Raw genomic sequence first — 13,192 nt, forward strand, 5'->3', positions numbered from 1 at the left:
AGGATTAAAATATGGATTTCTTGGCATACATCGAAGGTGCAGGTGTTTTGGACTAGGGAGGATGGGCTTGAGTGGCCCTGGAGCGCTGTTCGTTGACGACCCGTTTATTGAAATGGTCGACCTGGGGTGGAGAGTGTCAGTGTGGCTATCTGTATGTCTCATGTGGAGGATTGGTTGGATCTACCCAGCTCTTCATGCATCCGGCATGGTATGCCTGGCGCTCGGATGCGCAGAGCTGCTCGGGCTCCTCTCCGGGCACGAAGTAGTGCGTCTTTCTTCCCGGGGCCAGCTGCTGGCGGTGGTGGTTGGTGGCCAGACATCCGAAGTAGGCGTCCCTGGCCGCCCAGCACTGTGCGCGTGAGTTGCGGTCCGGCGGCTGGCTGGCTGAGGAGACCATCGTCGCTGGGAGTCGGTGGTGGGCGTGGCTGGCTGGCTGGCTGGGGTGTGGTGTGGGGTAGTGGTGCGCAGTGCGCAGTGGGCGTGCGCGGCGCGCCTGGGCAAGCAGGGCGAGTGTACATATTCTCAGTCGAAAGTTGAGCTGGAGCTGGCCAGCATCGGAGCGATGGCCGACGACCACCCCCTGAGCCCACACGAGGAGACGAACGAGGAACAGCCACCGGGCACAAACTACTTCGGACTCAAGGCACACGCAGAAGCCATCACAACCGAACCAACTCAAACAGAACCAGAACCAGAACCAGAACCAACTCAAACAACAACCATCTCACTCTCAGACCAGCCTCATCGCATACCCACCCAGAACCAGCTACTCCACGAACTCAGCCAGACCACAAACACTCCAACAGAACTCCTCCTCCTCGCACTCGTCCGCGAACTATCCCGCAGACTCAGCCAGGCACAGGACCAGCTCACCCACAGCCAGCGCGAAACCAGCAGCCTCAGGGATCTGCTCAGCAACACCTACGCCGCCGGAAGAGGCGAAATCGAGCGATGTCTCCTGCGCGCAAGAGTACCACCCAAGAAGCCACCCACAGCCACAGCATGGCACCTCCAACTAGAACACCCACTCGGCCCATCATGTCCAGCAGTCCAGCTCGATCTAGACGACCTGCGCGAAGCCATGTCCGACAACCCATGCTTCGACACCCTCTCAGCCGAAGCCGGGCCCTCCCGCTCCCAACTACTCACCTCACCCGCCGCACGAATCAACCAGCACACACTGCCCAAGAAGACAACAACCATCCTCAACGGCAAGTATCGCAAATCCGCCCCCATCCCACCCATCCGCCCCACCTCATCAGCAGACCACCACCAACATCCTAACCCCTCCCTCCACAAGCGCACCACTTCCATCGCCAGCAGTCTCAGCGCACTCTCCTCATCCGCAGCCGGAACCCGCCAGCCACCCAGCAGTAACAACAACGTCTGGGGCCTATATGGCTGGAAGTGGAACAAACGAAACAAGACAAACACTCCCGCTACCGGGCTGGATGGCAACGGATCCACCCAGGAATCCGCCCTGTCCCCGGAGAACGGACCTGGAGGCGGACCTCATCACCCCCAGGACGACCAACACACACCCCCCCTCACTCGTCCCAAACGCAGCCCAACCGAAGCATCCAACAGCACCATCCTCTCGGGCCTGTTCGACAGTCTCACTCGGAGGTAAGCTCATCAAACCAACCGAGCAAAATCTCCACTGACTGATTGTCTATCCCAGGAAACGAGCTGAATCCAGCCTCCAGAAACCATCGCTTCAATCCTTCAACTCCCCCATCCCTGCCCCAGGCTCATCATCCGACGAACCCTTCCCAGCATCCATCAACGCATCCTCCAACCTCCTCACCCGCTCCCCATCCCTCATCCTCAACTCCTCATCCTCCATCAACACCCAGACTACCTCAAGCAGCCCCTCCTGCTCCAGCGAGCACCTCAGCCCCCATCCCCAACAGACTCACCTCACCCTCTCCCTGCCCAGTCTCGCCACAGCCGATACCAAACCCCCCGATCCCTCCTCCTCCTCCTCCTCTCAATCAGCCCTCGCATCCGCCCCACCCAGTGCCCTCCATTCAGCCTCATCTGCTTCCGACCTCACCCCTCCATTCACTGGCACAGACAGATTGCCCGACAGCCTCCTCGATCACTGCTCACTCGACCCAGCATCGTCCAATCGTGCCCCCAGCAGCCAGTCCACCCCTCTGGCCAAGCTCGCTCGAAATCCTACATCCAGCTCAGATCCCGCGGCCATCAACCGGCGGCCCTCGCTCATCAATCTCAAATCGCCTGCCGAATCTTTCGTATCCACCTCCAAAGCGCTACCCACCCTCGCCACCCATGCCGAGACGACCGCCCAGGGCGAAACCTCCCAGCTGCCCCCGGTCATCACCGCACTCTCTGGCGACCACCACAGACATCGAAATCCCTCCACGAATACCGGAGATCATACCCACCCCAGCGCCGATCCTGACTCATCCTCCTACTCCCAGTCAGTCAATTCAAGTCTCACTGGCCCTCAAGATCTCAGCGACCGTACCAACTCCACCCGGCTTCGATCACCCCCTAGTCACCCAAACCTTTCGATCCGCTCCTCAAAATCTAGCGTCGTGACCAGCGCATCGCAGATGAAGTCCAAGCCCCAGGTCAAACTAACCCAACCAGCCACCACTAAGAGCTATCTCTCAACAGCCACCGGCACGATCGGCAAAGCCCTCGGCACCAACCCATCCTCTGAGCTCCCCACCCCCGCAGAATTCGAACCCAACGTGACAACCGTGCCCAAGGCGGCCTTTGGAAGACTGGCTTCTGTGTACTTCAGAGCCCCCGACTCACGCGCCAGTGCATCTCCCTCGAGATCTTCAAATAAGGCTAGCTCAACTTCAATCCTCTCCACCGGTCAAGCTCCCCCCCATCGTGTGCTTGGAAACAGGATCCCTGGGATTACTGATCAATCAGTAGACCTCAAACCATCCACAAAAGATACCACTCTCCCCAACGAGCCCAGCAAACATCCCCATCATCACCGTCTCAATAAACTCAACCTCAAGTTCCTCCCACCGCTCTCGAACAGTACCATGGAACTTAGTACGTTTATCAATCCGCAGTCCAACCCACCGCCGTTCTCCAACTTCAATCGCGACGAAGAGGCCCGCGGGCTGGATGCCCCGCCTGGTCCGTCTCCGGGTGCGGCGGATGATGAGCCTATCATCGATCGCTTTGGGTTCATCGTCGATGCCAAGTACGGGCTGAAGCTGATGCGCAAGTCTAGAGACAAGAAGAAACAGCTGTTGGCCAAGGAACGACTGGCCGCTTTGGGAGAGCAACATCCCCCCGCCGCACCCCGACAAGCCTCGACTGTCCTTGATTCCACCCTACATCCTGATCAGCCCCCGACGGATCCAGCTCTTTCAAGTGAGACCTCATCGACTTCTCTCCATTCGCCCTCCGATCGCGTCCTCCCTCTAGCCCATACGTCCGAAGAGAACAGCAAATTGAACTCAACACGTGGTGATGCCAGTGTCGAGGGCTCAGATCTCGACCATACACCCATGGTCACCACCGCGCTACCCATCAAATCTCAAGTTGATGTGGAAGCTGAACTGTCCTCTCTGCGCGAAGCCTTGGGCCTCTCCCCAGCTCCCAAACCTGCGGGAAAGGAAGACTCGTCGACGACCGAACCGGGTGAGACCAACAGTCATCAGGCACATCAAGCCTCCTCGGCCGATCCGGTGGTCGAGTCATCGACTCAGAGCATTCGAAGACTGCTTTTCCAGCTCAACGAGATGCAAAACATGCTGGAGAAGAAGCAGATGGAGGCCTGGGGACAGTTCATCACGAAGCGACGGATGAAGCTCATGAGAGTCTCCAACTCGTCCACCCCTTCGCACGGCCTATCCTCCGGGCTCTCAGTCAGTGACCCTAGTAGTAGCGGAGGTATCCAGGGCACCGGGGCGGTCTCGCCGGCCTCGGTTGGCGCGTTCCTTGGGACCGGGCCGCGGCAGGGAGCGAGTTCGAGCGGGGGTGCGAGTTCGCCGACCGGGCTAGCCGCCAAGACGCCGCACTCGAGCACCCACCATCCAAGCTCATCGAAGCGCCCCTCGATGGGGGGAGGAGACGCTGCGTCTGTCGACAGCGACACGCCCGACCTGATCACCTGTCACGACGACAACCTCATCGGAATCGCCTCGATGGGCCTGTCCAACGACAACAACAAGAAGGCGCTCAAGGACGAGTGGAAGGAGTTCAGGGCGCTCGTCATCCAGGGCATCCCGATCAGCTTGCGCCCCAAGATCTGGCTCGAATGCTCCGGCGCCAGTCAGCTTAAAGAGCCTGGCTATTACCACGATCTTCTCAACTTACATGCCGGCGAAGAGGGCCTCTGTCTCACTCAGATCGAATGCGACGTCACCCGGTAAGCCCTCTCCTATCCTTCCCTTCCCCTCCGCCCTCTAACCCTTCTCTGTTTGGCGTTTAGCACTCTTCCTACGAACGTCTACTTCGGAGGCGACGGGCCCGGTGTGAGCAAGCTACGGCGCGTGCTCGCGGCGATGTCGTGGCACAACCCGGTCGTTGGCTATTGCCAGGTCAGTCTCTCTCTCTCTCTCTCTGCCCTGAGATCTTGTACTCACGCATTCATACAGGGCATGAACATGGTCGCAGCCACCTTACTGCTAACGATCCCGAGCGAAGAAGACGCCTTCTGGATCCTCGTCTGCATCGTCGACGTAAGCCCCTCCTCCTCCCCTTCTCTCCCGCCCGCGCCCCACCGGCTGACCCGCGTCGCGACACCCGTATCTGTGTAGAAAATCCTGCCCGCACATTACTACACCTCTCATCTCCTCACCTCCCAGGCCGACCAACGCGTGCTCAAGGTCCTCGTCGGAAAACACCTCGCCGAATTGGCCGCCCACTTCGAGGCCCTCGACGTCGAGCTGCCCGCCATCACGTTTGTCTCTATCCTCTTCTCCCATCACTCACAGATACCGTTACTCATAGTGTGTGTTGGATTTGCAGGTTTGGATGGTTCTTGTCCCTGTTTGCTGATGCGTTACCGATCCAGACGCTCCTGTAAGCCCGCACTGAGTCCTCCACGAGCCCTTGTAGCGCGAGACTGACGGCAGAGCTGAGCAGACGGGTGTTCGACCTGTTCCTGATCGACGGGAGCCTGCTCCTATTCCGGATCGCGCTGGCCCTGCTGAAGATCAACGCGCCGACGATCCTGTCGTACGACTCGCCCGCCTCGCTGTACGCCTACATGCGCGGGCCCATGACCCTCAGCTCCCACCACGCCGACCTGCTCGTCACCGTCGCCTCCCGCGACTTCGCCGACCTCAAGAACTCCCTCATCGTCGCCCTCAGGGCCCAGTTCGTCGACCAGATCAAGCTCGAAATGGGCCTCCCCGACTGACCCTTCCCCCCCCCCCCCCCCCCCCCCCACCTTTCTCCTCCTGGCAACTGTCCATATCCTGCCTCGTTCTCCAGCTTCCATAACTCGCTACTTCAACCACCAATCTAACCAATCCACTCCATCCATTTATACATATATATATACATACAAAAAACATGTGTTTTGTCTGGATCGTTCATTTTTTGACTTTTTTTGGGGGCATGGTTTGTGGTCTTGTGTTGTTGTTTTCAGATGATGTTGTTGTTGTTACCGTGTCTGCGTCTCGAAAAAATGTGTACGAGTGTGTGTATCTGTTCTGCCTACATAATAACTAACCAATAACAGAATGAAGAAAAAAAACTCTCTTGTTTTGTGGCTGCACTCTCCCTCTCCTTCCACACCCTTACATGCGCTTTTCTACGCAACCTTTGTTCGCTGTGGTCTTCCATAGTTCTCTTCTTCTTGGCCGATCTTTCTGTCATACGTATTGGGTTTGTCTGTCCACTTGCAGGGCCCATTTTTACTGACGTCACTCTTTTTTTCTCACCTCACATAATATATTGCAATGCTAACCCAACTACTCCCCTCCCTCCCTGGGTGGAGAGTGGTCAACCCTTGCTGCATTGTGAGGGAAGGACTGCTATCTCCAACAGTCTGGGGGCGGATTGGCTTGCCTTGAGCACCTGCAGGCAGATGTCCTGAGCTGTCACTGTTCTGTCACATTTTAGTCTGCATCTTACGGACGGCTGGTGCCTGCAGGATCTCGTGCTGAGGCCCCAGCTGCCAACAGGAGCAGCCAAGGGCAGCTGTGATCCACACCCGCCACCTGTGGCAGCTCTCTCAGCAGCTCTGCTGGAGGCTGAATCTACCATAACCAATGCTCTCTCTATGCAGTGCAAGACTCCAAAAGTGGTTTCCGCCTCGTATGGCTGAATTTATGGAAGTGTGTGTGGGGACACCCTGGCCTCTCTGAAAGACAATGACTGACAAAAATCCCTGGCTAGGCTGGACGACAGTGGCCCACTAAATTTGAATACTGTTCTCACAAGTGGCTCAAGTGGACTGTATATTGCAAAACATAAAGCAAGTATTGATCGTGTGAGAATGTATTCTGCTCAGGTGGGGGGAACAATCTCTGCTGGCTGGCTCTCCTCTCATCTGATGGGGAACAAAGGAAGAGAGCTCCCCTTATCATGCAGGAAAATGGGAGGCAGTGATGCTGGTGTTCTAGGTAGAAGAGTGTTTTTGGCTGATGTGCCTTTACAAATTGGTTAATTTAGCTGAGCTACTGTGCAGAATAAAGCTGCATATGGGGAATAAAAGATCTTTGGTTTTCCAACCACTGGTGTTAGTATACAACCAGGATACTAACAAATTAACAATCTTAGAGCTAGGTGTTAACCTGTGGTTTTCCAACCATGGGTGTTGGTATACAACTAAGATAGTAACAACCAGAGAGCTCAGTGTGAACCTAGAGCCCACAAAAATGAGATGGGACAGAGAAAGAGTGAGACTCTGAAATGAAACCAAATATTGGATGAAGAAAAGAAAAAGGAAAAACTAGTAGTATACATGTGTATAATCTAAGATAGGTTTCACTACTATGGTCTTCTCACTATTCCGTGTTCACCAGTGAAGACATGAGAAACTGTATCTGGTGGTCCGGTTACAAGTATGGCTTACACAGCCCTCTGGTTGGGTCTAGGGATGGCACTTTGTACCCGGGTACCCACACGGATGCGGGTACCCAGACAGAATTTCACTAAAATCAGACACCCGCACCCGCAGAGAGGGTACCCGGGTGCAAGAGGCAAGTACCCGCTGCCCGTACGTTGGGTCCAAAAACCCATTGATTGGGTCCAAAGACCCATTGATTGGGTCCAAAGACCCATCAATTGGGTCCAACTGTTAGCGCAACAGTCAGACAGGCGGGTACCTGCGCCAGGTACCCACCCTTTTTCTAGAAAAACTAAACACCCGCACCCGGTATCCATTGGCGGGTACCCACCAACAGTTACCCAAGGCCATCCCTAGTTGGGTCATTGATGAAAAGCTATTTATCCAAAAAACTGATGTCATTTGTTGTTGCCTGATTTGTTTTATTTATTTTTATCAGTCTGAGTCTGCACCTGTGATCCAATTTTATATCATGCAGACACATTTCTTCACTGGTTGTTAATTTCCAAAAGCTCTGTTATATACTATATCTGTCAGGGAAAGATCAAGATGACAATTTGGTACCCATTGGCATGTTCCCCCAACTTCCAAGGCAGTGCCGTGTCCTCAAATTTCTAGAAAAAAAGAGGAAAAACCTGGGTACCCACCAGCCATACCTTTCCTCCCCCCCCCCCCCCAAGCCCCAATTATTCTCAGGTCCAAGGCGGACTTGACCATATCCAACAATACTACCCACAAGAAAAAGGAAAGAAGCTCATCACATGTGTCATCATCCCTGTACTCTCCAAATGAACCTCAACTTTTTATGTCTACAAAGGAAACAAATTGCAAAGCCAAGGAAACTGAAAGACCTCTGATTCCTAGTAGAGAAAAACTCAATGTGCACCTGATGGTGGTGCGGGCGATGAGACACAAGATGAGTGAGGAAAAAGAAAAGAAAGGAAAAACAAGTTATGAGCTATCATCTAATATACAAAGCTTAGTGCAAAACCTAATTAGATGATATTTCAGCCGCAGTTGTTCCTCCTCACCCCGCCAAGTCGCTGAGTCGCTCTTGTGACAGGTCTATGTAACTCAACAAACATTACTCCCCTTGAATAACAATGGCCCCTTTTTCATCATCAGGGGATTCTACCACTTTTACATGAGTGTATGGTTGGAGTTAAGGCTGTAGTTAACTTCACATCACCTACCACCTACTCCCCTTAGTTTTTTCATGGTGCTGGTACCTGCACAGATGTTGCCGGGTCATGTGGTACCAGCAGTGGTGGGTAGTTATGGTACGGTTATTGGTAATGTACCAATATCGTAATGGTTTTTCTTGTGTTACCATTACCGTTAACCGTAACGGAAGTGCATTACAATATTGCACACCCAGGATGTTTGGCATTTGACATCCGTTACAATATCTGCCTGCACGAAGGGGCAGATATTGGACTGCATATGATCCAGAGGGGGCCATTTCCCCTCTTTATCTTGTTAACCGGTGGTTAACACGTTACGCTACTAGTAACGCAATTAACACACCAAAAAAATCAGGCCTGTTACAATACGGGCCCGGGGTTACAACTAGTTGTTACTAGTAGCCCTAACGCCTGAGCGCAGTAACGGCAAGCGTTACGCTACGCAGATAACGGTGGTTATTGTAGCGTATTGTAACTACCCACCCCTGGTACCAGATTTCTTTTTCAGGTTGAAAACAGTGTGGGTAACTGGTTCCCAATTGACACCTATAGTTGGGGAGAGGATGTTTCATTTAAGACTGGAGCCTGCTTCCCTTAGGCTAATCCAAATTTCTTGGCCCTTGAGTCTGCTTGAGTAAGCCACAGGAATGATTTCTTATAGTAGGATGAGACACCTCTCTGAGCATGTTTACCGGTTGAGACAAGTTTGTGCAAGGTTTGACTTGCAGCTATTGCTAATTAAAGTAGCAAGGTGTGATTTTACCATATTGGTCTGTCAGCTTTGTGATACACTTGTGGGTAGATAGCTAGCTTGTGAGCTAACTGTTGCTATATGTAGCAAGGGTTAGCTCACATTGTTGATTCTTGCTAGTTTAGCTGAGGCTTAGCTCAGCCGGGTGTGGTTGAGTTTGATGGCTAAACTAATCTGAAAGCTAAACTAGCCACCGGTAAACATGCTCTCACACTTATTGCTCTCACAGGGTCTATCACCACTAAGATGAACTACTTGGACAAATTAGTGCAAAACATTTTTGGACTGATTTGCCCAAGCTTCTGGTGAGACTGCTAAATAATTTTTATCCAATGACTGCTTCAACAAATTTTGCAGTCAATTGGCAAGAGGTGCCTTTGGCCCTGTCCAAATTTTACTGGGACATGGTTGATAAGACAAAAACAATGTTGCTGGTCATGTTATATTTTGGTGAACACATCCAATAAATAAACAAGCTAGGGAATTCCTGCACATTGAAAAAAGATTGAAATATAGCTCTGGAGGATCTTGTGGATCCAGAAAACCAGGATAGAAAGAAACTGTGGAACTAGACTTATGAAGAAAGTTTCAAGGGGAACATCTCAAGGAAGATAATATGCATAGAAATGGTGAATTCAAAGCCAGTAGGTCAAAAAGGAAATGTTTTAGAGAAAAAGGATGGTATGGTTTGTAGATTCAAAGCTTCTAATAAGTAAGAAACAATCCAATACCATGTGTAATGAGTTAGGCTTGGTACATAGGGACTGCCTCATGGATAGTAGATGAAAGAATTAAAACAAACAAATGAATTGTTAAAACTGATGGTTAGAAATTTGTAAGTGATACTCTGACATACAATGCTCTAATTAAGTTTTCTCATGGGATAGATTGACTTAATTGTAAAAATGTCACACTTGAGGTTGTGAGTCAGGGTAATCAAATGGAAGGTGATAAGGTATGGGAAGGAAGACAATATACAAACAGATAAACCAAGATTGTTTTAAACCAAGAAATCCTGCTGTTTATCTGATGAAAATCAAACTGGTGCTAATTTGTGTAAAATTTCACTTGCTTATACATATATATCTCAATTATTCAGGCAAATGAATAAGATCTGATTTATTGGTAAACTGTTCTCAGCATTCAATCAATTCTTCTTTCATGATCAAGACCAAAAAAAAGCAAATCAATTCCTTGTTTAGATATATCATCAATCCAATATTTAGCAAACTCTTTTTGTTCTGGACTGATTTGAAATTCCAAAGGAAATGAATTCCATACTGATTCCCATTTTGTATGGCCTTCCAGATTAGTATGTTGATCTTTCAGCAATCTGATTGTACCAATAATCTGCCCATTGAGGCCATGTTCCATCACAATCAATCTTTGTTCATCCCGGTAATCCATAAGGTCAATGATTTCTGAGATTCTTTCATGATTCAAGTCTGGCTCTATTCTTGAATCCTCAGGCCAATATCGTAGTGGATTTTGTAAATATTCCCAATATTGTACACCACTGGCTCTTTGACATAAAAGTTTCAACTTCTCATCATATTCTTCTCCAAAAAATTCTCTTAACCAAGCCCTATCAGCTGATTTGTACCAACTAATTTCAGTGTGCCATATTGAGCTTGAGATGATTTTATTGAGTATTTGAATATGTTGGATGACTTTATTGATGTCCCAAGATTGGATAACATTTTTGCTTTGACCTAAACCAAGATAATGGATAAAGTGGCTCACATTCAAGATACTAACTCCATTCAATCTTTCTGCCTTCTGAAGTTTCTCCTTCATCTCTTGTTGCATTTTCATTTTTTTAGAGTCTTTAATAAAATCATGGGCTGCCTGTAACCTCCTGTTATTCTCACTGATACCTACAACTGATCTGTAAAGACTGTTGGCCTTCTTGGATGTCTTATCTTCTGGATAGTATTTTGTGTATTTTGTATTTGCCCAAGTGAGTGGGTCTGGAAACTCTGTTTGAAGTTTAAAGTAGTCTTCAACTTTATTCAAAAAAGAAGGCTTCTCTTCCTTTTTTTCAATCAAGTTTTGCTTGACTAACACCCAATTTTCAAGAATAGTCTTTTGGACTATTTGATTAGCCAAGGTTATAGTTCTCCTGAGAAATTCATATTTATTCAATTTACAGTTAGCAATTCCCAATTGTTTAATTCCAAGTGCAGCCACTTCAGGATCCAAGTTCCACAGTAATTTTAGTTTTGTGTAAATCTCCTCACTCATTTCTTGAAGAGGAATATTATTTTGAGCATTTGAGATTTGCAACTGATTGCCAAAGATTTTAACCACCAGATTTGTGTGATTTTGACTCACTTTTTCAATCAAATCACCTGAAGAAAGTGCTTCAATTGATTCTTCACTTGATGGTATACTTTGAACAATTTCAATCAATAAGTCCTGTGATGTATGCACAATCTCACTGAATATTCCCTTGATGACTCCAGGATAGATTTCACCAGGATTTTCTGATGGATTTGGTTGGAAAGCCCTCTTGATTTTTTCTATGGCTTCCTCTGACATTTTTTCTTCCAATTCTCTTTCACTGTTGAAAATCCATTGAATAGAATTTGATATACTTGAAGCTGCATTGGGTTCTTCTTTGGCAGGCAAAATTTGTTTCAATGATATATTTGATTGTGACGTCAATTCATGAATAATTCTATCTAAATCCTGGTTGAGTTGTTTCTTAGATTGATCTGACTCCTTAGAATTATAATGAGATAGTTGCCTGTATGTATAAACCAGCCAGAAAGTTGTCTTAGTTGTTCAGGAAATAATGGTACAAGATTGACAAGGCAAGAAACCACTTGCCTAGATTGCACTCCTGAAACCTCATTTTCTGGAAGAAATGAAGCCTTCATTCCGGGTGCCTCTTTTGGAACAGCTTCTACATTTTTAGTTTGGTTCTTATTTTTTCTTTTGTTCTTATTTTTCCTGCTTTTCTTATTTTTTCTTTCATTTCTCACCGGAGAACTAGCTCTGGCACAATCAGAAAAATATTTATTTGAGAATATCAGCTTTTACATTCCACATACATAAACCCTTCCTTCCACTCACATTTTTCTTTCCTCAACTGGCCTTTCATATGAAGCTATTTCCAGTTTTTCCCCTTCTTCTGCAACAGTGTTGATTTCTGAAATCTGGTTATCAGGAAGTAATTTGGGTAGTGTACCGGAGGCAGAAGGGACACTTGATTCCTGACTGGCTTTCCCCTTGCTTGCTAACTCTCCCCAGCCAAAGCTATCTGTTATTTGGCCAGTAGTTCCTTCTGTGAACCTTTCTTCACCTTTGTTCAAATCAAAGACAGCCTTTCTTGGGGATCCTAATGTAATTGGGGAAGAAAAGTCTGGAGCTAGGCTTTCAACAGCAGTGGTCCAAATGCTATTCCTTCTTAGATAAAAAGTAATTATCAAGTACACAGGCACTTTAAGTTGATTTCCTAACATTATAAATTAGGTAGACTAGGATGATAATTGGATGGTGTGATTGTGGGGGGTAAAATAATGAGGTTCAGTGAAAACACTCGCTGGTTATATAGGCTTTCCACAGCAGCTTCACTGGATTGTAAAGCAGAGATGAGCGGGTAACCAACCAGACAGAAAGCCATACATGTGTCATAGATGGAATGTAGACGCCAGGCAGCTGGGTGCGCTCAAGCCCTGCCGGTCCCAACCTCCCGCGAGCCTGTTGTGCAGATCTGCTGCCCATCAGGATGGCCTTGACAGATACTCATAAGATGTCTCTACATCTCGCCAGCAGTTCCTCCTGCGGGAGATAGGACACGTGTCGCAATTTAATTTTTCAGCAATACCTCACCGGAGATTTTGTTTCAGTTCAGCTTACTTGGGCACTTGCCAGTCCAGCGAGAACTTTGTGGTTTTCTGCAGCAACCTTTTGGACCTTTGCGCTCCGAGCAATAGTTATTGAGTTTAAAACCGTTTGTCCGACCGACTGGTGTTACTTGTTGTTGCCTCAGTTTTGGTAATTGGGTGGCATCATGCAAAGTTTAGGCCGGATCTGGCCGGATGTACCCAGGCAGGTAGATCTACATACTCACTGGCCGCAGCTGTAATGGTCAGTCGACATGAGTTGTCACAGACGGGAAAAGCTTATGAATGAATCAGAGCAACAAACATTTAGAGTCCTGCTTCAGAAATGAGGTTCGGTTGATGTCAAGGGGAGAGGGACAAAAGATGACATCCTGAGGTGAGAATT

At 48.8% G+C, this 13,192-nt stretch overlaps 1 protein-coding gene across 1 annotated transcript; it reads left to right on the forward strand.

Moving 5' to 3' along the window:
• Window positions 1–562: 562 nt before the first annotated feature.
• Window positions 563–5,365, forward strand: PtA15_15A7 (uncharacterized protein; the record flags this gene model as incomplete). Its single annotated transcript, XM_053163734.1, has 7 exons — window positions 563–1,626; window positions 1,682–4,369; window positions 4,433–4,541; window positions 4,599–4,682; window positions 4,761–4,903; window positions 4,972–5,025; window positions 5,089–5,365. 7 exons carry the CDS (start codon window positions 563–565, stop codon window positions 5,363–5,365), a joined length of 4,419 nt encoding a protein of 1,472 aa, XP_053027173.1.
• Window positions 5,366–13,192: the final 7,827 nt, after the last annotated feature.

This window comes from Puccinia triticina, chromosome 15A, assembly GCF_026914185.1.
Source record: "Puccinia triticina chromosome 15A, complete sequence".
NCBI classification, from domain to species: Eukaryota; Fungi; Basidiomycota; class Pucciniomycetes; order Pucciniales; family Pucciniaceae; genus Puccinia; species Puccinia triticina.